The sequence below is a fragment of the Salvelinus sp. IW2-2015 genome, linkage group LG23, assembly GCF_002910315.2.
Source record: "Salvelinus sp. IW2-2015 linkage group LG23, ASM291031v2, whole genome shotgun sequence".
NCBI lineage: Eukaryota > Metazoa > Chordata > Actinopteri > Salmoniformes > Salmonidae > Salvelinus > Salvelinus sp. IW2-2015.
In genome coordinates, this window is record NC_036863.1 from 36,212,038 (window position 1) to 36,235,959 (window position 23,922).

At 44.1% G+C, this 23,922-nt stretch overlaps 2 protein-coding genes across 2 annotated transcripts in view; one reads left to right on the forward strand and one right to left on the reverse strand.

The window, feature by feature from the left end:
* nlgn2b (neuroligin 2b) overlaps positions 1-18,551 on the forward strand; it is an 89,463-nt gene extending 70,912 nt beyond the window's left edge. Inside the window, exons 5-9 of the mRNA XM_023968971.2 lie at positions 9,318-9,503; positions 12,363-12,628; positions 12,780-12,933; positions 13,722-14,088; positions 14,230-18,551. Coding sequence (XP_023824739.1) covers positions 9,318-9,503; positions 12,363-12,628; positions 12,780-12,933; positions 13,722-14,088; positions 14,230-15,163 — 1,907 coding nt within the window. The 3' untranslated portion in view covers positions 15,164-18,551. The remainder of the gene's footprint in view (positions 1-9,317; positions 9,504-12,362; positions 12,629-12,779; positions 12,934-13,721; positions 14,089-14,229) is intronic.
* A 946-nt stretch (positions 18,552-19,497) lies between these two features.
* The window catches only part of LOC111950058 (erythropoietin), a 13,071-nt gene continuing 8,646 nt past the window's right edge, over positions 19,498-23,922 (reverse strand). The window contains exons 4-5 of the mRNA XM_023967391.2: positions 20,518-20,682; positions 19,498-19,838 (exon numbers count right to left, since the gene is read on the reverse strand). Coding sequence (XP_023823159.1) covers positions 19,683-19,838; positions 20,518-20,682 — 321 coding nt within the window. The 3' untranslated portion in view covers positions 19,498-19,682. The remainder of the gene's footprint in view (positions 19,839-20,517; positions 20,683-23,922) is intronic.

The following is a 23,922-nucleotide window of genomic DNA, read 5'->3' on the forward strand; positions in this document are numbered from 1 at the left end:
AACAGGTTAGTGACAAAGTTGTGGAGAAGTACAGATCAGAGTTGGGTTATAAAAAAATATCTGAAACTTTGAACATCCCACAGAGCACCATTAAATACATTATTAAAAAATGGAAAGAATATAGCACCACAACAAATCTGCCAAGAGCGGACCACCCACCAAAACTCACGAACCAGGCAAGGAGGGCATTAATCAGAGAGGCAACAAAGAGACCAAAAATAACCCTGAAGGAGCTGCAAAGCTCCACAGCGGAGATTGGAGTATCTGTCTATAGGACCACTTTAAGCCGTACACTCCACAGAGCTGGGCTTTATGGAAGAGTGGCCAGAAAAAAAGCCATTGCTTAAAGAAAAGAATAAGAAAACACGTTTGGTGTTCGCCAAAAGGCATGTGGGAGACTCCCCAAACATATGGAAGAATGTACTCTGGTCAGATAAAATTTAGTTTTTTGGCCATCAAGGAAAACGCTATGTCTGGCGCAAACCCAACACCTCTCATCACCCTGAGAACACCATCCCCACAGTGGAGCATGGTGGTGGCAGCATCATGCTGTGGGGATGTTTTTCATCGGCAGGGACTGGGAAACTGGTCAAAATTGATGGAATGATGGATGGCGCTAAATACAGGGAAATTCTGGAGGGAAACCTGTTTCAGTCTTCCAGAGATTTGAGACTGGGACGGAGGTTCACCTTCCAGCAGGACAATGGCCCTAAGCATACTGCTAAAGCAACACTTGAGTGGTTTAAGGGGAAACATTTAAATGTCTTGTAATGGCCTATTCAAAGCCCACATCTCAATCCAATTGAGAATCTGTGGTATGACTTAAAGATTACTATACATCAGTGGAACCCATCCAACTTGAAGAAGCTGGAGCAGTTTTGCCTTGAAGAATGGGCAAACATTCCAATGGCTAGATGTGCCAAGCTTATAGAGACATACCCCAAGAGACTTGCAGCTGTAATTGCTGCAAAAGGTGGCTCTACAAAGTATTGACTTTGGGGGGGTGAATAGTTCAAGCACGCTCAAGTTTTCAGTAATTTTTTTCTTATTCCTTGTTCTTCCACAATAAAAAATATTTTGCATCTTCAAAGTAGTAGGCATGTTGTATAAATGAAATGATACAAACCCCCAAAAAATCTATTTTAATTCCAGGTTGTAAGGCAACAAATAAGGAAAAATTCCAAGGGGGGTGAATACTTTCGCAAGCCACTGTACTTGTTTATGAGCCTTCTGGATATGTATAGTATATAAAACATTAGTGTCTTCCTGTTTCACCATAGGTTCCTTATTCTCAACAGTTTAGCATATAAACAATATTTCACTACCCTGTAAAAACATATTTTTGAAGTATAAACATGTGAAATGGGGCTGTCAATGTCATGTCGTATCCATCAAAATCCAAGGGTGGGTAAAAAKTATTCCCAAGATTTGGTACAGAAAACCTTTAGTATCAAGACACTGGAGGGAATGTTAAATAAAATAACTTGGCCATGAAGTTTCAGTAGATTAGGAACTGATTCCATTGTAAATTCATACCACACAGTTATTGTCACGTATACTCACTCTCCGGCCTCTAGGTCGTCAGGCTGCTGATTATCCCGCACACCTGTCACCATCGTCTCGCGCACCTGCGCCTCATGAAACTCACCTGGTCTCCATCACCTCCTTGATTATCTTCCCTATATCTGTCACTCCCCTTGGTTCTTTCCTCGGGTGTTATTGACTCTGTTTTCGTGTCGGTGCGTTGTTTGTGTTTCGTGTTCATGGTTTCTTTTATTTATTAAAACACTCACTCCCTGAACTTGCTTCACAACTCTCAGCGCACATCGTTACAGTTATATTACTTCTTATTGACGTTCAACTTGTGAATGACAAAAAAAAGTAGAAATGAAAGCATGCTGAAAACAAATCTTTAAAAAAATGCAACTGTAACAGATGCTACAAACAAAATCCATATCTAGACAACCTGAGACTAACTGATTTATGGAAAAACACAAATATAAACACTTGTGTGTTTTGTCTGAATGATTGGTCAGTTGTCAATAGGACATTCAGCAATATGATAAAGCACCTGAAAAAACATCAACTAGATCGTTGTATTATGTTTGTGTGAACATTGAAATGTGTGATGGACACATATATGGAAAATCCATCCAATACAGCAGATAATGATATGCTCACCATTTTTTGTCTTATTAACTACCATTTAATCCAATAGCAAAAATATAACATACACATTTCAAAACTGTTCTTTTTGAAGTGCTGAATAGAAAGAATAGTAGATGCTAAATATAATATTCCATGCAATTGTTTTTATTATTTCTATCCTTGGCAGGTTGTGAGCATGTTGAGAAATATTCCAGTCTTACAATCTCATTATCCCTGTAAAGAAAAGTATTGTAAAGCATTTGGCTACTTTAAAAACGTTGCACGGTGTTGTATGCCATTYCTGCCCTCCATGCAACACTACAAGATCGCCTTTTCTTACGTGACTTGTCAACTGATACAGTATCGCCTGTCTCGCTCCTTGAAATTCATCAGCTTACAATGTACCAATGGCATTCAGATAATGAGTGGAATATATTGTTAGATATAACCCTGTAACGGTTCTCGTGGGCTGAAGGGAGAGTGGACCAAGGTGCAGCGTTTAGAAGTGTTCATGATTTAATCCAAAAAAACGAATCGAACAAAAACAACAAACAGGAAAGCGAAACAGTTCTGTCTGGTGCAGACACAAAACAGAAAACAACTACCCACAAAACACAGGTGGGAAAAGGCTACCTAAGTATGGTTCTCAATCAGAGACAACGATAGACAGCTGCCTCTGATTGAGAACCACACCCGGCCAAACACATAGAAATAGAAAACATAGAACAAAAACATAGAATGCCCACCCCAACTCACGCCCTGACCAACCAAAATAGAGACATAAAAAGGATCTCTAAGGTCAGGGCGTGACAAACCCAGGTATTTCAGCAGTGCACTGTACACTGTAATTCCAAATTGTAGCACGTAGTGACTCTTTCTACTTTGTCCTATGATGTAGTATTTGAAGCCACATCCACATATGATTTGGTTTTACCTTCCAACATAAATTGACTCAAATTGATACATTTATGAGGTATAAAATATAGAAATGTACGGTGTACAGCCGTTATCCAACTATATCCGTTAACTAGGCATTACATACTTTTGGTTCGTTACTTATCAGTTTTGATCAGTTTGATTAACTGATAGTAAATAATATCAAAAGTAAAGTGAATATTTCATTTTGAAAAGCAGACACTTAGATTGAATGTGTATCCAAATTGAACGAATTATTTGGTGCAGTGAATGTGTTTGTTGTACTCCGTCAATTGAAAATGTGCTTAGAGTTTTGAAACATGAGACATTTCGATGATCTGATTTTTGTGCTCAGAGTTGTGAAAATATTTCATATAAAAATTGCACCAAAGTGAACTTCCAAGGCTCTGTGAAGTCCAGCCAACTGCTTGTTGATTCACCACTGGGCCAGGTGTGAATGCTCTGGGAGGCCTAACACCGTACCCAAACCGGCCGCGCRCAAATTGATTTTGTCCCCCCACACCAAACGCGATTATGACACGCAGGTTGAAATATCAAAACAAACTCTGAACCAATTATATTAATTTGGGGACAGGTCGAAAAGCATTAAACATTTATGGCAATTTAGCTAGCTAGCTTGCAGTTTCTAGCTAATTTGTCCTATTTAGCTAGCTTGCTGTTGCTAGCTAATTTGTCCTGGGATTTAAACGTTGAGTTGTTATTTTACCTGAAATACACAAGATGCTCTACTCCGACAATTAATCCACACATAAAACGGTCAACCAAATAATTTCTAGTCATTGCTCCTCCTTCCAGGCTATTTCTTCTTTGGACTTTATATGGCGATTGGCATCTAACTTTCATAATTACCATGACGACCGACCAAACTCAGTTCAACTTTCAATCACCCACGTGTGTATAACCAATGAGGAGATGGCACGTGGGTATCTGCTTCTTTAAACCAATGAGGAGATAGGAGAGGCAGGACTTGCACCACGTTCAGCGTCACAAATAGAACTGACTTCTATTTTAGCGCTTGGCAACGCAGACACTCGTTGGCCCGCGCGAGCAGTGTGGGTGCAATAATTGAAAAACATGTATGTTTAAATTTATTTTGCCATGCTCGCACACGCGACGCAAGCGGTGTGGTCAGCATGTAAGCCTCGCCCCAACCGGTTTGATAACAATGCTGGATTTCAGCCCAGAACCCAAAACGCACCTCATTCAAAACAGTTTCAACTGGCCCCCCAACCAGAACCCTACCCTCAACACCAGAACCGTTTCAACATGGCCAMCCMACCCCCCCCCCCCCCCCCCCCYCKCSCCYCCMCCCCACAAAATGTATCAAAAGGCACAATAGACCTTAGTTCCTCAAATAGTCTAATACACTGCCCCTGATCAACGGCATAACACATCTTTGTCCCACAACTGACCAAGGACTCTACTTGATTAAAAGCACCAAGTCTTTTGTCTTACATATAGCCCAAAACACTACCCCCAGGATCACAACAAGCCCCTCACACCTGGGTACACACACACACACACACACACACTCACACACACACATACGCGGCAGCAGAACGTACATCAAAGTAATCCATATCAAAGTAGTCAGATCAAAGGTGTTTACATACAACATGTGGCGACCACGTGCTTATCTAATTTAATGACCTGATTTGATCACCGCCAGCCACGCCCACCTCAAGAACAAATCTTACATCAACTATTCACACACTGACAGCTCTCTCCTTGGAACAGTGAACACTACAGGCTTTTACTGAGCCACTGTACTGGAGAACAGCACATCACTACTCCTAATTGGCACTCATAGCTCTGACTCCACTCATAGCCAACTGTTTCATGGGTTGTGTGTGTGCGTGCGTGCGTGCGACTCATTGCTCATAGTTCATGATTAGAACACACAATTCAATACCACCCATACCAGGTATGTATGATTATAAAGTTGCCTATTTAAGATATGCAAGCTACAATGAATTAATGATAATGGTTTCTCACCGTCTCCCCTGAAGAAGAAACATCAATCATTCACAATATAAGACTTGAGAATTTTAAACAACCATCCTATTGGTATGTGTGGTAGGGTATTACCAGCAGCTGTGACGGTATTACCATGGTTCCAGTAGCAGGAAGGGGTCGTTTTTCATGAAGTGTTGTCTGGTGGATGCTTAGAGAGCTCTTCGTCTCATATTTTTCATTTCTGTTCAAATCACTCTCAATCTAGTGCTCTCTAGCCTTCATTTATGTCTCTCTCCCCTTTCTTTCTCTCTGCCAGATCTCTCCTTCTCTCGCTCTCCGAGGTTGAAAACTCTCCTCGCAGTTCCTTGGCCATTACCTAAAGCGAGTATTGAATATGCATGAGTTCGGCCTCGTAAACTGCTGCTCTCAGCGCTAAAGTCGGCAGGAAGCCCAACTCAGCAGACAGGAAGAGTATGGAAAAGAAAACAGAGAGAGCGAGAGGAGAGAGAGAGCGAGAGGAGAGAGAGCGGCGAGGGGAGGAGAGAGTCTGACTTATCTTAAATATTGGCAGATAACCATATTCCCTCTCCCTCTTACCCAATCAAAGACAGTGGGGAGAAGCTCATGTGAGCATGCAAGTGTCTCTGACTCTAAGTCCATGTGTGTGTGTCATGATCTCTGTGACTGTAGCTCTGGCTGGTTGCCAGGCAACAGAGGCAGGCAGACAGCTCAGCACATGGATGCTATGAGAGCGGACACATCTTCACACCTCTGGCTCTGGCCAGCAGCACGGGTCACAGTTTAAGGGTCGTAGGATCACTGAGTCACAGGAGGCCAAGAGCCTGTCCCTGACCACAATGATCCAAATCATTATGACACAGAGACACCACTCTGTCATCACTCTATAAACTGTCCAATCACCGGGCGAGCATTTACCAGTCAGCCAATCAGAGTGGGGCCACTGGGTGAAGACCGCCCAATCCTCATCTGTTTAATCCATTCCCCTCTCTCTCTCTCTTTSTTTTTCTTTCTTTCTTTCTTTTTCTCTCTCTCGCTCTCTGCCTCCCTCTCTCTCCAGCTTTCGCTCGCTCAGGGGTTAGAGGTCAGATTGCTTTTGTGTTTAGTCTTATTTTGGTCTCTTTTCTTTGACTTTGGTGCTGGGGGCAGTTAAGCAGCAGTGGATGAGTGAATAGCTGCATTTCATATGGCTTTGACCCTCTGTCTCTCCCCAGGCCTCTCTCTCCCTCTCTCTGCCCTTTGCTCCTTACAAACAGGGCTACCGTGAATACAAAACCCTCTCCCGGAGCCATGGAAGGATTTCACCATATTTGCCCATGTAGTTCCTTGTACTGCAGCTCCTGGAGTGGTGTTTTCCTTGACCTGCATGGTGTGGAATCATAGAGCCAGGATGGCATGCTCTGCTCAAGGACAATCAATYACACAACACGCTTAGCTAGGATTCTGTTACTGACACATCATGATCCATTTAATCTGACTGTCAAGGTCATTATTCAGGCAATAATACAGTCTTTGGCAAAACGCTGAATAATATGTATAATCACCATTCACAGAATGCCACTTCCTAGCTATCAATTCCCTTTTCATAAAGTCATGTCGCACACATATCAGTTCACACGTGTGCTCCTCTCCTGGTACAGTTGTAGCATGTCAGTACCACAGGTATTAATCACTGCCGGCATTGTTTACAGTCCACCCAGTAACTATCAAGTCCAAACTACCAATTAACCAGCAGACCGCGAGGCAGGCAGACAGGCAGACAGATAGGCAGACAGACCGGCAGACAGACAGGCAGACAGACAGGCAGAGAGCTAGGCCTCAGACGCACAGATAACAGAGTGCTGCTCTGCTACCAGTGTGCACAGGGTTTTATGTGAAAACACCAGCAACACCAATTAGCTGTCCAACACTGATATGAAGGAGATAATGGGTTTATGAAGTGGTAACAGGTTTTAGCATATATATATATATATATATATATATATATAKMGYRTATATWTTTKTKKYRYWWTATATATATATATATGCTAAAACCTGTTACCACTTCATAGACCCATTATCTCCTTCACCATATCAGTGTATATATATATAAACTGTTTGTGTGCATGTATGTGGGTGCCTATGTTTTTTTGTGTTTTTCCTATTTTGTTGCATTACAACCTGTAATTTAAATATGTTTTTTATTTGTAAGTCGCTCTGGATAAGAGCGTCTGCTAAATGACTTAAATGTAAATGTTTTTATTTGGATTTCATGTAATGGACATACACAAAATAGTCCAAATTGGTGAAGTAAAATGAAAAATGTACTTATTTAAAATTTTAAAACTGAAAAATGGTGCGTGCATATGTATTCATCCCCTTTGCTATGAAGCCCCTAAATAAGATCTGGTGCAACCAATTACCTCCAGAAGTCACATAATTAGTTAAATAAGGTCCACCTGTGTGCAATCTAAGTGTCACATGATCTGTTACATGATCTGTCACATGATCTTAGTATATTTACACCTGTTCTGAAAGGCACCAGAGTCTGGAACACCACTTAACAAGGGGCAGCACCAAGCAAGTGGCACCATGAAGACCAAGGCGCTCTCCAAACAGGTCAGGGACAAAGTTGTGGAGAAGTACAGATCAGGGTTGGGTTATAAAAAAATATCTGAAACTTTGAACATCCCACGGAGCACCATTAAATCCATTATTAAAAAATGGAAAGAATATGGCACCACAACAAACCTGCCAAGAGAGGGCCGCCCACCAAAACTCACAGACCAGGCATGGAGGGCATTAATCAGAGAGGCAACAAAGAGACCAAAGATAACCCTGAAGGAGCTGCAAAGCTCCACAGCGAAGATTGGAGTATCTGTCTATAGGACCACTTTAAGCCGTACACTCCACAGAGCTGGGCTTTACGGAAGAGTGGCCAGAAAAAGCCATTGCTTAAAGAAAAGAATAAGCAAGCATGKTTGGTGTTCGCCGAAAGGCATGTGGGAGACTCCCCAAACATATGGAAGAATGTACTCTGGTCAAGATGAGACAAAAATTTAGTTTTTTGGCCATCAAGGAAAACGCTATGTCTGGCGCAAATCCAACACCTCTCATCACCCTGAGAACATCATCCCCACAGTGAAGCATCATGCTGTGGGGATGTTTTTCATTGGCAGGGACTGGGAAACTGGTCAAAATTGATGGAATGATGGATGGCGCTACATACAGGGAAATTCTGGAGGGAAACCTGTTTCAGTCTTCCAGAGATTTGAGACTGGGACGGAGGTTCACCTTCCAGCAGGACAATGGCCCTAAGCATACTGCTGAAGCAACACTTGAGTGGTTTAAGGGGAAACATTTAAATGTCTTGGAATGGCCTATTCAAAGCCCAGACCTCAATCCAATGGAGAATCTGTGGTATGACTTACAGATTGCTGTACACAAGGGGAACTCATCCAACTTGAAGSGGTGTTGCCTTGAAGAATGGGCAAAAATTCTAGTGGCTAGATGTGCCAAGCTTATAGAGACATACCCCAAGAGACATGCAGCTATAAAAAGGTGGCTCAAAAGGTGGCTCTACAAAGTATTGACTTTGGGGGGGTGAATAGTTCAAGCACGCTCAAGTTTTCAGTTTTTTTTTCTTATTTCTTGTTTGTTTCACAATAAAATATAGTTTGCATCTTCACAGTGGTAGACATGTTGTGTAAATCAAATGATACAACATAATAGGAAAAATGCCAAAGGGCGTGAATACTTTCGCAAGCCACTGTATGTGTCTATATTGGAAGCATATGAAACATGTGTCTCCTGTGCCTCTCCTAACGAGCTCTCTTTACTGCGTTCATTTAACGACATGGGTATTAAAAATGAGTGTCATTGCTTTTATCAGATAATACAGTGCTTGACTAATTTGGCAAAGTTTCTGTTAAAGCACTTGAGGCTGCTAACGAGCTGTGGCCTCGTAAATAACCAGGCCACTGTCACCGGATGCTGCTGCCATCTTTGTTTGTGGAGAACAGAAAAAGACCAGGATGAAATATTTAATTATTTGGTATTCTCTCCTTGAATCTCTTCCTACTCTGCCTTCTCATTTCTTCCTCGCTCTCATTCTGCTCTCTTTCTTCTCTCATTAATATTCCCTCTGTCATCGTATCACCCTTGCGTACCTCTCTCACTCTCCTATTCCTCGAATCACTCTTTACTTCTGTCTCACATGCCTCATCCCTCCCTCCATCCCCCTCTCTCTCTCTCTCTCTCTCTCTCTCTCTGTCCTGCAGGGTTTCTGAGTACTGGGGACCAGTCAGCCAAGGGGAACTATGGTCTGTTGGACCAGATCCAGGCTCTGCGCTGGCTCAATGAGAACATTGGCCACTTTGGAGGAGACCCAGAGAGGATCACCATCTTTGGCTCCGGCGCCGGAGCCTCCTGTGTCAATCTGCTCATCCTCTCCCACCACTCTGAGGGTAAGGACCTGTCACCATCGTTTTAGTCATTAGCAACAACAGCAGCATAATCGTCATCGCCAACATCATCAAAAATATTCATCAGTCATCCTCTATAATGACAGCGATCTCATCATCACCGTCGTTGCTTTTAAAGTGCCTTGAGATGTATTTACTTGTATGTGACGTGTACTGACATTCAACGTTTAGCTGCCAAGTACGGCCTACATGTAAACATGTAATAWACTGCTACTAAAACGAATCTAGGACAACAATCCCCACCGTCACTGTCAAACCTGTCATCATTATCACAACTGTCATTTTCATCCTCACTACCATAGCAACATCCAAGATGATTTAAATGTACTTCAGGTGTGTGTCAGAAAGGAAACCCAGAAAGGTGTTCTTAAAGACAATCGTCCCTCTTGCCTCAGTTCCATAGTGTCTAACTGAGCAACAAGGTAGTATGGCATTGAACCCTAGGATGATGTGTGAATTTGAATGAGGTAAAGTATTATTGGGTAGAACTTTCGGCCCGTGTGTATACGACTATCAGAAACATAGAATAGGTTTCGTAGAATCAGATCAATATGCACCAGACAGCCGTATGAATTTGACTTTGGCATAGGAAATAGGAATAGGAGTCTTGGTTTGTGTAGCTATCTAAGGGAGAGACTGGCGTGTGAGTCAGGACTTTGGGACTGCGTTAATATGGATGTGTGTCTGTGTATGTGAGACAGGTGTTTGACAGAACTCTAATGAGGACTGAAAATATGGATGTCTGTCTGAGCAGGAGAGAGCAGAGCTGAGCTGAGCTCAGGACTTGAGCCGCAGCTGAGACAAGTCTTAATTGATTTCACAGGGAGAGGAGCAGGGGAGGGGGCACTTGCAGAGGATGGGGGATGGAATGGAGGGGAGGGGGTCTTAATTATTAATGACAGAATCTGCAGATGAAAACAGGGGGACAACAAGGCACTTTACATAACAGTGCAGCAGTGCTCTCTTTATCTCCCTCTCTCTCTCTCTCTCTCTCTCTCTCTCTCCGTTTAACACAGCCACCAGTCAGTGTTAACGCCAACACGGCTGTGTGCCGGGCCTGTCGCCATTTTCTTGTCGCTGCCTCCGTATGTGATGTGAGGAAACCAGCGGATTTGCCAAGCCTAATGTTTACAATGATTTAGTGGGGCTTTGGAGAGAGGCAGTGTACCTGGAACAGTGCTCCCTCCATATGTAATACTTCACGATGCCACGGTGGTGGCTCCTCCTCTGACGCATCATTTAAAGCACTCACTCTGTACTGCCTTAAAGGCCTCGTGAACAGCTAGTAACTGAGTCAGAGGGATAAAAAGCCAGTTTTAATGGAAAGAGTGAATGCTTTCTCTTTTTCCACATTTTTTTGCCTTATTCTAAAATTGATTAAATAAATAAAAAATGATCATCAATCCACGCACAATACCCCATAATAACAAAGTGAAAACAAATATTTTTTTGTTTGTTGTAAATGTATTTAAAAAAAGAAAAGAAAAAAGAAATACCTTATTTACATAAGTATTCAGACCCTTTACTATGAGACTCAAAATTGAACTCAGGTGCATCCTGTTTCCATCGATCATCCTTGAGATGTTTCTAAAACTTGATTGGACATGATTTGGAAAGGCACACACCTGTCTATATAAGGTCCCACTGTTGACAGTGTATGTCAGAGCAAAGACCAAGCCGTGGCCGTGGAGCTCTGAGACAGCATTGAAGGTCCCTAAGAACACGGTGGCCTCCGTCATTCTTAAATTGAAGAAGTTTGGAACCACCAAGTCTCTTCCTAGAGCTGGCCGCCCGGCCAAACTGAGCAATCTGGGGAGAAGGGCCTTGGTCAGGGTGGTGACAGAGCTCCAGAGTTCCTCTGTGGAGATGGAAGAACCTTCCAGAAGGACAACCATCTCTGCAGCACTCCACCAATCAGGCCTTTATGGAAGAGTGGCCAGACGGAAGCCACTCCTCAGTAAAAGGCACATGACAGCACTCTTGGAGTTTGCCAAAAGGCTCCTAAAGTACTCTCAGACCATGAAAACCAAGATTGCACTCTTTGCCCTGAATGCTAAGCGTCACATCTGGAGGAAACCAGGCACTGCTCATCACCTGGCCAATACCATCCCTACAGTGAAGCATGGTGGTGGCAACATCATGCTGTGGGGATGTTTTTCAGCGGCAGGGACTGGGAGACTAGTCAGGTTTGAGGGAAAGAGGAACGGAGCAAAGTACAGAGAGATCCTTAATGAAAACATGCTCCAGAGCGCTCAGGACCTCAGACTGGGGGCGAAGATTCACCTTCCAACAGGACAACGACCCTAAGCACACAGCCAAGACAACGCAAGTGTGCCCTGAGTCCCTGAATGTCCTTGAGTGGACCAGCCAGAGCCCGGACTTGAACCCGATCGAACATCTCTGGAAAAACCTCAAAATAGCTGTGCAGCGACACTCCCCATCAAACATGACAGAGCTTGAGAGGATCTGCAGAGAAGAATGGGAGAAACTCCCCAAATACAGGCGTGCCAAGCTTGTAGCGTCATACATAAGAAGACTTGAGGCTGTAATCGCTGCCAAAGGTGCTTCAACAAAGTACTGATCAAAAGGTCTGAATACTTATGTAAATGTGATATTTCATTATTATTATTTTTATATAGATTTACAAAGATTTAAACAGGTTTTTGCTTTGTCATTATGGGTTATTGTGTGTAGATTGAGGGGGGGGAAACTCTTTAATCCACTTTGGAATAAGGCTGTAACGTAACAAAATGTGGGAAAAGTGAAGGGGTCTGAATACTTTCCGAATGCACTGTATATTCTACACTAAACTAAGTCCTCTGACCCTCTTGTGGCCCCCAGGGCTGTTCCAGAGGGCCATAGCCCAGAGCGGCTCAGCCATCTCCAGCTGGTCGGTCAACTACCGGCCCCTCATGTACACCAAGATCCTGGCTAAGAAGGTAGGCTGCAGCTACGGGGACACAGGCGACCTGGTGGAGTGTCTGAGGAGGAAGAGCTTCAGGGAGCTGGTGGACCAGGACATCCAGCCGGCCAGGTATCACATCGCCTTCGGCCCCGTGGTGGATGGAGACGTGGTTCCCGACGACCCCGAGATTCTCATGCAACAGGTCAGACTCAGTCTCTGGCTCCAGTCACCATTAAAATATACAAATATCTGGAATCCTCACAGTCTCTTATGTTAATGCAATTACTGTTGCTATAGCAGTGTCTTTTTCTTCCTCCATATTCTGTGATGATATGTGTGTGTGTTGCCACCAGGGGGAGTTCCTGAACTATGACATCCTGCTAGGGGTGAACCAGGGAGAAGGGCTGAAGTTTGTGGACGACAGTGAGGGGGATGATGGGATCTCTGCAGCTTCCTTCGACTACACCATCTCCAACTTTGTGGACAACCTGTATGGATACCCTGAGGGTGAGAGTTTGTTATAAATGTCCTCATCCACACAAACATGTTAGCAGTGGTGGAAACAATACTCAATAGTCATACTTGAGTAAAAGTAAAGATACCTTAACAGAAAATGATTCAGAAGTAGAAGTAGATGTACAATTTGGCAAAAATAGAAAAAGTAAAGTACAGATACCCCAAAAAACTACTTAAGTAGTACTTTGAAGTATTTTTACTCAATTACTTTACACCACTGCATGATAGACACCCCTATAGGAGCAGAAGTAATGCTCCAGTTACCCATGTGTGTTAAGAGTAGATGTATATTTTATTTTACTATGGTTTAGTATTTCATTGCTGGCTATTCAAGGTCTCTCTGTCCCATCTCCTCCCCGTCTCTTGTTGCTCTCTTTCTATCCCCCTCTCTCTTTCTCTCCTCTCTGTCTTTCTCTCCCTTCTGTCTCCCCCTATCTATCTCTCTCTCCCCCCTCTCTCTCTCTCCTCTCTCTGTGTGTCGCTCTCTCTGTCTTTCTCTCTCTGTCTCTCTCTGTCTCTCTCTCTGTCTCTCTCTCTGTCTCTCTCCCTCTCTAGCTCTCTCTCTCCCCCCTCTCTCGCTCTCTCTCCTCTCTCTATGTCTCTCCTCCCCTATCCCCTCTCCCCTCTATATGTCTCCCCCCTCTCTCTGTCTCTCCCCTCTCTCGCTCTGTTTCTCCCCCATTTCTCTCTCTGTCTCTTTCTCCCACCCTCGTTCTGTGTCTCTCTCTAATCTCTTTTGCTTGCTCTCTCTATTGCTCTCGGTCTGTCTCTGTCTCCAGGTAAGGACATCCTGAGGGAGACCATAAAGTTCATGTACACAGACTGGGCCGACAGGGACAACGGAGACATGAGGAGGAAGACCCTGCTGGCACTGTTCACAGATCACCAGTGGGTGGCGCCAGCGGTGGCCACAGCCAAGCTGCATGCTGAGTTCCAGTCTCCTGTCTACTTCTACACCTTCCACCACCATTGCCAGACGGAGGCCCGGCCAGAGTGGGCAGACGCGGCCCACGGGGATGAGCTGCCCTACGTGTTTGGGGTCCCAATGGTGGGAGCCACCGACCTGTTCCCCTGTAACTTCTCCAAGAACGACGTCATGCTCAGCGCTGTGGTCATGACGTACTGGACCAACTTTGCCAAGACCGGGTCAGTACTGGACTTAGACAGGACCTAGACACAGCATTGAGATATCAAATTAGAAACATGCTTTATCAGATGCATACAGTACATGCTCAATACTTGTGATAATATTTTCGTCTCTCTCTCTCTCTCACTCCCTCCCATAAGGGATCCCAACCTGCCTGTACCCCAGGACACTAAGTTCATCCACACCAAGCCCAACCGCTTTGAGGAGGTCATCTGGACCAAGTTCAGCTCCAAGGACAAGCAGTACCTCCACATCGGCCTGAAGCCCCGCGTCAGGGACAACTACCGGGCCAACAAAGTGGCCTTCTGGCTGGAGCTGGTGCCTCACCTGCACTCCATGCATGAGGACATCTACCCCATCACCACCCGCCTGCCGCCTGGAGGAGGAGGTCCCCGCGTCCACCGGCCTGGTCCCCCTGGGGCACGCTCCACCCGCCACCCCGTCATCTCCACCAACCCCCCCGAACCCGAGCCAGACCCCTCCGAGCCGCCCCGCCGCAACCCGTTCCCCGACGAGATAAGGGACTACTCCACGGAGCTGAGTGTGACAGTGGCGGTGGGCGCCTCGCTGCTCTTCCTCAACGTGCTGGCCTTCGCAGCCCTCTACTACAAGCGGGACAAACGCCACGAGCTGCTGCAGAGACGCCACCGCCGCTTGTCCCCACAGCGCGGCATAGGCACCACCATGGGCATGGGAATGGTGGGCGCCCCGTCCCACAACGACCTGGCATTGAGCCAGGAGGAAGAGCTCATGTCCCTGCAGATGAAGCAGCAGAGGGTGGAGATGGAGCTCGGCATCGGCACGCCCCTCCCTTCCCGGGGTCTCCACGGCGACCTGGACCCTCTACGGGCACAGGTGGGCCCACCAGACTACACGCTGGCCCTGCGGCGGGCACCGGAGGACGTGCCGCTGATGACGGCCAACACCATTACCATGATCCCAAGCACCATCAGCGGCATGCAGCCCCTCCACCCTTTCAACACCTACCCCCCCGCCCCGGCCCCCTCCACCACCCCAACCCCTGGCCACAGCAACAACGCCCTGCCACACCAACACTCCACCACCCGCGTATAGGACGAGGCACAACCTCTGGTTCAGCAGAGATACAAACAAACACCACAGATGGATCCCCTCCTATTCTTTCTCTCTCTCACTGGGATTATCCTCCAGCTTTTTCCTGGGACTCTTTTTCTGTGTTGCTTTTTTCTTTTTTTCTCTCTGTTGTTCTGTTCTCTGTCAATCTCCCCATGAGGCTGTGCTGTCACCCCCTACCGTTGGGACACATGGCTCAGTCTAACTCAGGCTGTGGACTGCTGGGACAAAGACCCATCATTACAACTAACACATCTCTATCACACATCCTCCAACCTGTTCATATGTCTGTACAATCTGGGTGTTTCACTCTCTTCCTCTCTCTCACTCTGTCTATCTTCCTCTCTCTCTCTCTCAACCCATATTACTGCTTCTCTTCTTCTCTGCCTCCCACTCACTTTCTCTTCCTGTCTGTTCCTGTAGCTCTTGATCACAACGTTCACACAATCCTCCCAGTCTCATTTTCATCCTCCTTTCTCTCTCAAATAAACCACTTCATGACTCCTTTTTTCCTCTGTGGAGTCTTTTATACAAACACATAAATGTAAATTATGTATTATTGATAAATTGTAAGGATATGAATGAAAAAGGTGATATTCTGATATCTCGTTTTTACCAGCATTCTTGGTGCCAAGAACTGTGATAACGCTCCTCTCTCAATGAGGGTCCAATGGACCACCAAGAGAGGCCCATCCTGACTTGATCTTACACAAGGAATTACCATCAAAAAAGTGCCAAATGTTTCATCTTTCTTTTTGATCTATCGCACTTTGTTTTGTTTTTTCTTGCATTCAGTGTTGCACTGTGGCTGGGCTTTACTCAAGGGGGAAAAGACTGAATATATCCTTGTAAAAATATAAAGAGAATATTAAGATTCATAACTGGTTTGCTGTCTGGGATCTTTTGCATGATTTTTTTTCTTCTAAACGGAGCACGGACATCGGAGTGGAAAGCTTGTTTATTTTTATGTTTGGCCTTGTTTTCTTATTGTTGTTTTCTTTTCTTCTTGAAAAGTAATTTCTTTTAGTTTTTTATATCTGCTGAACTTTGTGCACTTCATGAAGAAAACTGTTCTATTCTGTAGGTACTTCAAAAGAGGTATCAGGGGATGAATATTGATCAGAACAAGAAGAACAAATATGTCCTTTATTTTTTCATTTCTTATCACTGAGGCCGTGCCACAAGCACCTGCCGCCCTGAGAGACTGTTTGAAGCCCCGTCTCCCCCCCCCCCTCTCTTTTTAGTTCACTCTTTCTCTCATTACTTCAGCTGTGAAGTGTTGCACGGTCATCGCGTTACCGTCTCAACTGAAGATTGTCTTTGATCATTCCTCTGTAAAAAATGTTGTTGGACTTTACCACTCCATCAGCTTGCAGTGTTTATCCATGATAGGCTAATACTAGTTTTTCAATCGTGAAAATGTCATATTTCACGTGAATTGCCTCAATGGTAAAAATGGATATAATTCTAAATATTTTCCTGGAAATGAGGGTTGTCTTTGAACAATTATCTTAGTTTTAAGCACTCTTATCCTCTYCTCAGTGGACTTTTAGCTGCGTGCTACAGGTTTCTGGATACTGGATATGTCAGTCYTTTCATCTCTTCTGTTGTTCTGAGATTCTCTCTGTTGTTGAGGGGCAGGGGGTATGAAGGGGGCTCAGACTGACATACTGTAGGTCAAAGGTGAAAAAACCTTGTACGCACGTTTCAGATCTTTCAACTGCACAACTGAACACAGGGACACGACAAACTCTGGACATTCATGAGAAAAAAAACTGTTACCGAAGTTGAGACAACGTTAGGAAAACATTGACATTGAAAACAATGGCAATGGAGACGAATCTTCAGCAGGCACCTGACATGTCGCCGATGCACAGAGGATGCATTCTAAAACTTGAGTAGAAAAACATTTGATAAACATTACTCACATATAACACAAACAACAAAACTAGCGGGATGTTTTTCCTGTTTTGTTTCCTGTCTTGTTTTGGGATGATGATGATCACACTCCGGGGTTATAGACTGGGGTCCATCACAGGGGACTGGACAGAGAACCGGGACTCAGAAAAAGAACAAAACACACATGGGAAACAAACTGTACATTTTTTTTAAGTCTAAGAGAACAAACTGGTATTTGTAAATATTATGTTTATGGTTTGGTTTATGAGTGAAGGGCCAAATCTTTCCTTTGTGACAACAGGTGCAAGTTCAGACGGCTGATTTGAGCTCTTGTTGTTTGATTTTCTTTCATATCTTAGATTTTCAAGGTCAAAGTGCAACAAGTTATGGGCACATATAGACAGTTATTAACATACATGAATGATCTGTGAATGAAAACTACATCTAAAATCATAGCATGGTTGAGTTCAACATAAATAGCAGTAGGGACAGGGATATGGCTCAGGTTTCTCTAGGGTAGAAGGAACATACTGGACGTGGGTGGGGTTCTGGGGGAGGTCGGCATTACTTGCACATTTTGTCAACTGCCACATCAATCACGAAGACAGCTTTTGTCTGGAATGACAATTCATTTATGATGAGTTATTTTGCATCTGTTAGGTGGCCAATGGTAAGATCTGCAGAGATAGCAGATTTAGAGAGAGAATATGGATACAGAGAGAAAGAAAAAGGGAGAGCGATAGAGAGAGAGACTGAAGAGGAAGGCAGTGATAATGGTAGAGGAAGGCAGTGATAATGGTAGAGGTAGAGGAAGGCAGTGATAATGGTAGAGATAGGCATGGTTTGAAACTGTGCTCAACCCAAACCTACAAAACAAGGGAACTTGAATCTTGATGGTGGTGCTGTTGGTAATTGTTAGTGACACTCACTGTCCTGAGATATGACATACAGTATTACCGAATAGCTTAGAGCAGGTACAGTATGTTGTCAACACCTTAGTACTCTTCAGTCTTGTTTCAGACTCTGATGGTTGTGGTTGCTTTGCTATCCTTTACTATTATGTCTGCAATGCACACTGTTTAAGTCATTTTCTGGAATATCAGCTCACCTGTTTGCTGTCCATTTGAGATGCCGGGGATATGACAGCCAACAGACTGGAAGCACACTCTCACCTGTTTACACGGTGACACTACAGTCTGGCGTTGGCTCAATGTTACAAACAAAAAAACATTGCAAAGATGCAAATCTCTACTTTTCCAAGGTTCGCGCTGGGTTGCCGAAAAAGACTTGCACCTGTTTGTGTCTATTTTCATTTAGTCTGGAATCCGTAACCTACTGGAGGATTGAGTCACTGTAAGGAAGCATAACGAACGGGTTTAAAGAATGACGTTAATATTTCATATAGAGGCTATGACACACTGTATGTTGTGTGTCTGAACTGGAGAACATTAAAAAGATATCCTTAAACAAATTATCATATTTGCCTCCCTATTTTCTATTAGCACACAATATCCAATGATTTATCATCGCTAATCTGTGAGTGGTTGCTAATCTGATTAATGATTACCCATGTTGACATGATTGATCTTCTTTGATTGGTGTTCTTTTGTTTAGTTTTTTGTGAAAATGACTAGGTCTATATACACATGAGATGATTTCATGATATTTTAAGAGCCATAGAGCCGGTTCTGTTCTTTGTATAACCAGGGTATAAGTAGGGCACCGATGCCAAGGTCTATCCAGCAGAGGGCAGCAGAGTCCAGAACGGTCTCCACTAGGAACTGATCTCAGACTCAGTGCTCTGCTTGCTAGGCCAGAGAGCTGTGCGTGCTGCCTGGTGGTGAAMTTACAATGCCTACTCTGACCCCAAAGACAGGGTAAGTCGGAGGGAGGGCCACACAGACAGTCTGAGTGCAGAGAGCACACAGTGAGAAGTGACTAATACATTGTCTGAATTATAACAGTACTGACAAGCATATTACATGAACACACAAACACTGACTACAGTATGTTGAACCTGAGCATTAATCATAAAATATGGTTCAAAGACTTCAAAGGACACACTCGTTTATGAAAATAGAGATTTATAACACAAAAGTTATACAAAAACACATTTTAAGACAATGTATAAATAAAATGAAAAATCGAATCATTGGATTTAGGACTTTATATATCATCTTCTCATATGATCTGTACCCACTGGGCACAAACTGGTTGAATCAATGTTGTTTCCACGTAATTTCAATGAAATGAAGTTGAACCAACGTGGAATAAATGTTGAATTGACGTCTGTGCCCAGCGGGTACTGTCTGTAGCTTATTCCCGCTGCATGCATCAGAGCTCACTGTGGTACTGACAGGTAGTACTAGGAACCGATGAGGTCAATGAGTTGTAGAAGTGACGTTTTTTTCTCTCTCACTCGTTCATGGTTTCTCATCAGCTCCACCCACATCAACTGACTTTCCCACCAGTTTCTATCCAACCGTGTCTACACATTCCATACTTGGAAGTCCATTCAGAGATTTCAGCAGAAGTCCAATGACCTCATCCTCTCTCTAAAGAACGGTCCAATCACAGCCTCTGTCTTCAGGGAAAGCTCCAATCACGTGCTGTTCTGTTGACAGGCAGGTGCGTTGGTGAGCAGCAGGCGAACCTTCCCCCGTAGGAAGTTGGTGTGGACACGGAGGAGCTCGGATAGGGACGACACCTTCCTGGTCGCTGAGTCACCTACTGCTGGCACTGGAGAGAGGGACAGGTCCTGTTCAATGGATGAGAGGAAGGACAAGGGTTAACATACAAACCCTAAAAAGAAAGCACCACTCATCTGTTCTGTGGAAGGGGTTCTATTCCAGGTTTTCTTCCCGCCCCGCTACTCCATGCCAAAACGGTATGCAGCCAAATAGAAGCCACATTCTGTTCCCTTTCCATAACCCCCACTGCTATGTCTGGCCTGCTCAATGCCGCCTCAGTCACTGAACTGCCCTACCCTGAAAAGTTACTGGCTTCTGAGTGAGAAGCAAACAGAGCACAGCAGGCAGCTGGTGGCATGCTGAGGGAGAGGAACGTCTGACTGTACCCATGGTCCATGATCTTTCCAAGAACTCCAATCTATAACTAGGCTCTCTGCTGTGGAGGAACAGTATGTGCACACTGAGACACATCCAATAAAAAGGAACAGGAGTTTTTCCCTGGTCAATTGATCAGACCAGGAACACCTCCTGGTCTTACGTAACAAACTGTTTACATTTTAGTAAACACTCTTACAGCAGTGAGTGCATTCTTTTTCCATACCGGTCCCCCGTGGGAATCGAAACCACAACCCTGGCATTACAAGCACCATGCTCTACCAACTGAGCCACACGGAACCCCTGTTCACACCACAGTCCCATCCACTGGTCATGCTGTAGACGAGACACTCACAGTCCTCAGTGAGTCACCTTGATGTGGAGGCTGCGCAGCACCTGGCCCAGGCTGTGGATGTTGCTCTTGTTGTTGTCGATGAGGCTCTTTACGGCAGCACGGCTCACTGACTCCCTCACAGCACCCAGGGCCTGGCCGAACAGAGACAGTCCTGACTGGACCTCCAGAGCCTGCTCCTCAGTCTGGGAATACACACACAAATTACACATTACATAAACACATACCATAAAACAAAGCTCCCTGAATATGGCATTATACATTTGCCATATATAGCAAAAGAACCATGCACATTTGGGCCAATGTATTCCAGTATTAATGGGTACACTGTACGGAAATAAATGTATTGGCAGAGAGAGCTCAATGGACTCAATGTAAGTTCATACAGGACTTTTCCTTTATTCAGATTACAACCTCTCACTTTTGGTCATTTGAAAATGAAATCATCTCCAAAATATTGCTTTTTTAAAAACAAGCCGTAGAAAGCTGGTTGCAATTTCAGTTTAATCCACCGGAAAAAAACAACACAAATATTACAACAAATACTATGGTTCAACTCAAATATACTAATTGATTTWAAAAAATGTTGGGCGACGAAATGTTTAAAAACGGTTTAATCTTTGATAATGATATCATAAAAATGAATGCTGGAGTTATGTCACACATGCAGCTAACAGAAATATATGGAAATGTCTGCTCTACCCAAAATGACATCCAACTAATTGTAGCATTACCGCAAAAATGGAAGAGGCAAGTGGAAGGGGGGAAAAGTAAGGAACTTGTCTGTCGGCCCTGCATTAAAGCCAAAAATAGGTTAAAGAAAATTATACCAGTTTAATTTAAGGAGCAAAGAATTGACAGCTGTACCATACAGATTTAGAAATAGTTGTGAAGAGATTTTCAATGTACCGATTCCATGGCACGTGGTTTATGAACTGATACACAAAATGACACCGAATTCAAAACTTTGATTTTTTAAATTTAAATTATTATACACATTTCTTGCAATAGGGGGGCTACAACAATCCCAGCTTTGCAGATTTTGCTGCGAAGAGACAGAATCATTGAATCATTTGTTTTGGTACTGTCCATACGTAGCTTGTTTTTGGTTGCAGATTCAGAAATAGCTGAAGAATTGCAACATTTACCTGGAGCTAACTCTGCGAATAGCACTGCTGGGTGATTTGAAAAGTCATAGTCAATCGATCAATAATATAACAATTMTTTTAGCAAAAAATTGTATATTTCATTTACAATCTGTAAAACTATGAGAATAGAAAGTTTCAGAACGTTTGTGAAAAATCACAGCACAGTTAAAAAAATATATGGCAAATAGAACTAGATGGTGTTAAGAGGTAGATGGGAGGGTTTGAGGGTAGCTGAAGGATTAAAAAAATGATGAAATAGATAACTATTGTAAAATACATTGTGTCCGTAAAATGAATATAGTATGTATAAGCTGGAAGTAGAAGCCTAATAAGTGTTGTTGTCCATTAGTTTACTCCAATTAGGGGATAGGGTGGTAGAATTAAGGGAAAATAATAAAGGAAAAAATAGATCTTTAAAAAATATATATATACAGTACCAGTCAAAACTTTGGCCACACCTACTCATTCAAGGGTTTTTCTTTATTTTTACTATTTTCTACATTTCTACATCAAAACTATGAAATAACACACATGGAATCATGTAGTAACCAAAAAGTATTTAACAAATCAAAATATATTTTAGATTTTAGATTCTTCAAARTAGCCACCTTTTGCCTTGATGACAGCTTTGCACACTCTTGGCATAGTTTTAATGACTTCACTATTAGTCTACAATGTAGAAAATAGTAAAAATAACAACAACTTTTGAATGGTACTGTATATATGTTGACAATAATATATGGGGGATTGGAAATAATGCAGACAATTACATTGATAGAAGCCACAATCTATCAATATTAAAGCTGATCTACCCCCTAAATATAGTTCATACAGGACACACAAATGCGGTCATCAACACAGATCTGTCTGAACCAGAGCTCTTTCCATGACAGACTGACCAGGCTCTTCCCATGACAGACTGACCAGGCTCTTTCCATGACAGACTGACCAGGCTCTTTCCATGACAGACTGACCAGGCTCTTTCCATGACAGACTGACCAGGCTCTTCCCATGACAGACTGACCAGGCTCTTTCCATGACAGACTGACCAGGCTCTTCCCATGACAGGTCAGTCTGTCATGGAAAGAGCCTGGTCATCTGTCATGGAAAGAGCCTGGTCAGTCCGGTCATGGAAAGAGCCTCGGTAGTCTGTCATGGAAAAGAGCCTTGGGTCAGTCCCTGTCATGGAAAGAGCCTGGTCAGTCTGTCTGGAAAGAGCCTGCTTAGCTGTCATGGAAAAGAGCCTGCTTCAGTCCGTCATGGAAAGAGCCTGGGTCATGTCTGTCATGGAAAGAGCCTGGTCAGTCTGTCATGGAAAGAGCCTGGTCCAGTCTGTCAATGGAAAGAGCCTGCTCAGCCCTGTCATGGAAAGGGCCTGGTCAGTCTGTCATGGAAAGAGCCTGGTCAGTCTGTCATGGAAAGAGCCTGGTCAGTCCTGTCATGGAAAGAGCCTGGTCCAGTCTGTCATGAAAGAGCCTGGTCAGTCTGTCCATGAGAAAAGAGCCTGGTCAGTCTGTCATGGAAAAAGCCTGGTCAGTCTTGTCATGGAAAGAGCCTGGTCAGTCTGTCATGGAAAGAGCCTGGTCAGTCTGTCATGGAAAGAGCCTGGTCAGTCTGTCATGGAAAGAGCCGGTCAGTCTGTCATGGAAAGAGCCTGGTCAGTCTGTCCATGGGAAGAGCCTGGTCAGTCTGTCATGGGAAAGAGCCTGGTCAGTCTGTCATGGGAAGAGCCTGGTCAGTCTGTCATGGAAAGAGCCTGGTCAGTCCTGTCATGGAAAGAGCCGGTCAGTCTGTCATGGAAAGAGCCTGGTCAGTCTGTCATGGAAAGAGCCTGGTCAGTCTGTCATGGAAAGAGCCTGCTCAGTCTGTCATGGGAAGAGCCTGGTCAGTCTGTCATGGAAAGAGCCTGGTCAGTCTGTCATGGAAAGAGCCGTGCTCAGTCTGTCATGGGAAGAGCCTGGTCAGTCCTGTCATGGAAAGAGCCTGGTCAGTCTGTCATGGAAGAGCCTGGTCAGTCTGTCATGGAAAGAGTCCTGGTCAGTCTGTCATGGAAAGAGCCTGGTACCAGTCCTGTCATGGAAAGAGCCTGGTCAGTCTGTCATGGGAAGAGCCTGGTCAGTCTGTCATGGAAAGAGCCTCTGGTTCAGACAGATCTGTGTTGATGACCGCATTTGTGTGTCCTGTATGAACTATATTTAGGGGGTAGATCAGCTTTTAATATTGATAGATTGTGGCTTCTATCCAATGTAATTGTCTGCATTATTCTCCAATCCCCCA